The sequence below is a fragment of the Halyomorpha halys genome, unplaced genomic scaffold (genome assembly GCF_000696795.3).
Source record: "Halyomorpha halys isolate HHAL.00 unplaced genomic scaffold, Hhal_1.1 Scaffold404.1, whole genome shotgun sequence".
NCBI lineage: Eukaryota > Metazoa > Arthropoda > Insecta > Hemiptera > Pentatomidae > Halyomorpha > Halyomorpha halys.
In genome coordinates, this window is record NW_027114257.1 from 179,937 (window position 1) to 184,923 (window position 4,987).

General features: G+C 31.8%; 1 protein-coding gene across 1 annotated transcript in view; it reads left to right on the top strand.

Moving 5' to 3' along the window:
- Nucleotides 1–4,987, top strand: part of LOC106682322 (neprilysin-1) — a gene marked incomplete in the record, with an annotated part of 187,431 nt that overhangs the window by 91,005 nt on the left and 91,439 nt on the right. The window contains 1 exon segment of the mRNA XM_067051469.1: nucleotides 1,540–1,804. Coding sequence (XP_066907570.1) covers nucleotides 1,540–1,804 — 265 coding nt within the window.

The window sequence follows — 4,987 nt, forward strand, 5'->3', positions numbered from 1 at the left end:
TGGAGGATTAAAATTAATTCCAATAAATCCTACCAAATCACATTTACCCTTCTTCGTAAACCAATGACCTCTTGCCCAGCAGTATCCTTTAATAATACCCCACTTATTCCTGTCGAACAGATCCGTTACTTAGGACTACATCTCGACAAACGACTGAAATGTAATCCTCATACAAGGCTCAAAAGACAGGAAACTGCTCGTCGATTTCGAATATTACAACATTTACTAGACAAACGGTCTAAATTGCCAATCCATTACAAAAGGCTGATCTACATGACTATTATAAGGCCTATCTGGACATATGAAGTTGAGCTTTGGGGCTCTACTAAACCAACCACCAAAACCAGATACCATTCCTTCCATGGAAAATTTCCCAACCACCAAAATGCACTTGTTTCTAACCTAGCTTCTCCTTGATTATCTAATAATCCTACTAGGTGTCTGAAAAGAAGATGGCCCTGGGATCTTCTCCTCTAGAAATGTTATTGGAGTTCTATCAATGGGTAGATTCTCCACACGTTTGTATCATGTCACTATACCACCTACAGCAAATTTACTTGTATATATGTTATACAGTTGTAAGTAACAATAAATAAATTATTAAAAAAAAAATAATACAATTAATAAAAACTTATTAATAAAAAAATCAATATCAAACAATAAACCTAATATGGGCTATTTCTAGCTATATTCCTCACTGTAAAAAAAAAATCTATTGAGAAGATAAGTATCCAGCTCTTAATGTATGATTTGGGGTTCTGTAAATAAAATAGTTTAAGAATCCAATCGTGGACAGAAATTGATACAAATAATTTGAGCTAATATTGGCAGTGGATTTGAGGCAGGAAAGTTGCCGTTAAACCTGGATCGGTAAGTTTTTCTCTTATCTACCCCTAACCGATTCAAATTAAATGATAAGCGTTCCAGTTTTTATTAAAGTACGAACAACAATTGATAATTTCGTAAAATAATGAAACCTGTTACGCTTCAATCAATGTTTATGGATATTCGTAATAACAACAATGAAACAAAGATGATAAAAGAATCGTTCAAAAAGATAGACACTTTATTAAAAAAAAAAACGTGACAACAGTACTCAAATATGGAAATAAACTGATGTACTTAAATACACCATAAATAATTTCCAATCAAAAATAAAAAAAAAGTACCTTTTTTAAATGTTTAATTTTTGGTTTGTTACTTTACAAATATTAAATAAGTTAATGATTTTAACTATTTAAATTTTTTGTTTATAACTCAAAGTTATTCAGAAAATCATTTAGAAGGCCTCATCGCTAATCTACCCTAAGGAAGGAGTACCCGATTTGGATAAAGACTGTTCTATTGTGCAGTCGATTTTGCTTGACATATTTTTAGGACTTGGTGCAACAACGGAAAAAAATGTTGTCGATTAGTTAAGCTGTTAAAAAAAGTAACCAAAAACCCTAAGCATATATTGAAGAGAATTTTATTTATAAAATTGTATTTATTCATATATGAGTGTTATTCTAACATATATTTGATGATTATTTGTTTCAGATGAAAGCCTACACGGAAAGCGAGCTGCCTAAGACTAGGTACAAGAACTGCCTGACAAAGAACGGCTACTTGAGCGGCCCCAGGAGGGGTGAAGTCGTGGAGAACCCACTGGGGGGCCCGGAGCCCCCTCGTGTACTCTGGCTAAGGGGAGACCAGTCTTCTACGGCCCGAGGCACCGTCGTCGTAGGGATCATCGGTGTTCTTGTGGCTGTCTGTGTCGTTCTAGGCATCGTGGCCATCTCTCTTTCCAAGTGCAGCTCAGAAGGTAGGATTTGATAATATTATAAATGACGCATTTTTTAAAGTTAAATAATCATATCTCGTATGTTATAAGTGTTAATGTAAACAACATATTGTAATCGGATTAATGGAAAGTTCAAATTAAAGAAAGTATTAAGAAAAATGGTGTATACAAAATTCAACGATATGAATGTAGGTAACTTTTTTTTTTTTTTTTTTTTTTTTTTTCTTTTTTATTAGAAATTTGACCGTTTAGGGTATCAAACTTATTACTAAAGACACTGACACCGTCAGGACGGCCACAAAGGTGACAGACACACACAAACAGACTCAGAATCGATTGAAGACTACTAACTGACTACAGACATCGCAAAATCTGATGAGCTCAATCATCAGAAAGCATCCTCAATCAATTTTTCAAATTCCAGTCATACCCCTTTCCTCATTTACCTCTTAAAATACATTTAAAATGTAGTACAAGAGATTGTACCCATCATTAGTATTATTACCTCCATATATCAAACCCTATGAACCCATGGGGCTTAGAAGAAAAAAATAATATATTTTGTTCTTTGTCCCTGTAGAACGGATATAGGTGTTACTAGTTTTTTTTTTTTTATATTTACTAGTTTGAAACTTACCTCAATTAAAACCCCTCAAAAATATGGGGGGTTAAAATAATAATTAAAATATAGGGGTAAAAATGTAATTTTTTTCCTTCTGAAAAATCCGAAAAAATGTGCCCCACCCCCATCGAAAAGTCTAGATATCGCAAAAATCCTCATTTTGAAGAGAGAACTAGAGGAAGATTATGCTAACGTCAATCTTAAGGATGCTTAGCGGCAAAATACAAGTTCTAAGCAGAATTAAGGAATGAATCCTGCATGTTTACCCTGTTTATTATACTTCTTCGTCAAAACAATAAAATAGCCTCTACTTTCTTTTTATTTTTTTCCGTGTTGACATACTAGATCTTTAAGACAAAGCTATTCAAAATATTTCTCAATTGACTTTTTCGAAAATTTTATTTCCAAATACCAAGCTATAATGCCCACTGATGTCATTTTCAGTGGCCAGACTCCACTTGAGTGGACTAGGTCTTCATAGAGCTTTTATTTTATTTTACGAAAACAAAATTATACTATTCTCAATTTGCGCAGTTATTTAATACTTATAATAATTGAATAAGAAACCGGTTGTGTTCAATAAAATTATACATTAATGATATTTTAATTATATAAAAATAAAACCTGGAGTCCGGACTGTGTCCCGGGGTTACATCTTAAACTATACTGAAATATTCTTAAAATTATACTTCTGATTATGTATTTGGTGTCAATGAATGAGAGTTAATTTTAATTTGCCAATGAAATATTTTGACATCTATTCATGGGTTGATTACACAAATTCAAATATGTTTTTCAATTTAATTTAATTAAAAAATCAATTAATAATAAACCTTTGTGAACCCTAAGGTTCGATGGCGATGCTACCGATCGCTCTCTACATAAGACCAGTAACACCTGTCCGAATCAAAATCTACCATATCAGTCTTGACGCATTTGTTCCACCTTCGCTTCAGTCTACCCCTCAGACGTATACCCGTCGGTTTTAGGGATTTTAGGGATCAGTTAGTTACTAAGACCCCCAACCTTACCCCGTCCACCTTATATGTCGCAGTTTGCAGCAGTCATACATCTAAAATGCAAATAATTCCCAAACAATTTTAGTAAGTATTGTTATTATACATCAAAAAATCAAATTTAATATTATAAAGATTATTTTATTGGGAAAAATTATTAGACCGATCTCCTTCTCCTGATATTACAAAGAAGTGGCTCCACAAACTCTCTAATCTTACATTTAAATCCGGTCGTGTATAAATTGGCCTCAACATTGTCGAAATAATTTCCAATCGATCAAATACAAATACAATAGGATACGATAAAATGTGCTGATTTACGTAATAAAAAATTCCAATTTCAATATCATCATTGACAAGACATCATTGTACTTTTTGTGAATATTTTATCTTTACTGATTTAATTTTTATATGTCCCTTGACAAAAATGGCGTGTTAAGCAATGGCTAAGGATGTACGGAATTTTAAAATAATAATTATTATTATATATAAATGTATATCCTCTATATGTCTAGGAGAATATAAAATCTAGAATTAATATCTTGTTACGGCCTAATCACATACTACTAATAGTAAGGAAATAATAAGCTGCCTAAATAAGTTCTGAACACAACGAGTATCTTTAGAAAGTTATTAGATATAGTTTAAAATTTGTTGGCGAAGCAGTGGAGATACCCTGAGGGTTCCCAGATATCTTTTCGTGAAGAATATTCCTTTGTTAATCGGATATGAAATTCTATATGTCTGTACCCACCAATTCATTTATTTTCTTAATTCCGTCGAAATCATTATGTTTCAAGTTACACAGTATCACTAAAATCTTTCTCTAGAAATTCAAAACTATCTGAAAAGAATTTTAAATTATTATTGAGTAATAAAATTTCTTTACAAAGGAATAATAATCTAGATCTTCTGGCCCTTAAACCAGAAAAAAATTCTGATGTATCCTAAAGGCTGTATGTGTTAATTTGTTGTCATTAACAAATAAAGTTTGTTGTCATAAACTTCTCAGTTTAAATTTATTTGTCGGTTCAGTACAAACCAAATAGAACCTTAATTCAATTTAAATTAAATCCTCAATCAGACTTTTAGGGATTTGGTGAATGCTATGAAATTCTGCATAGAATTCTTTCCTCATTGTACTTTATGATAAACAATTTAGTCTTTTAATAAGATTAGCTTTAATCGACTAATTTATATATATTAAAAAAAAGTTAATTAAAAATCTAAGAAAAGCGCTGGAATATCACAGCATCTGTTTATAGTAGCCATAGAAGTCTTAAACAATGATACAAAAGCCTGAGTTACAATCAGCAGCTTCGTAATAGCTTCTTCATAACAAAAGGCTTTAATCAAGGATGTTCTGTCTTCCCTTGCTGACTATTCACTTGGTCAGTGCCAGAGAAGTAGAGCATACGAAGAAGAACATTTTTCAGGAATAAAAGATGATGAGAAAGTTTGGAATATATGTCTAGAATCTACGAGCTATTGAGTCTTTTATCCATAATTCAGTTATTTTAAATAATTTAGGTCATATTATGAAAATTTTAAAATGAATATTGAGTT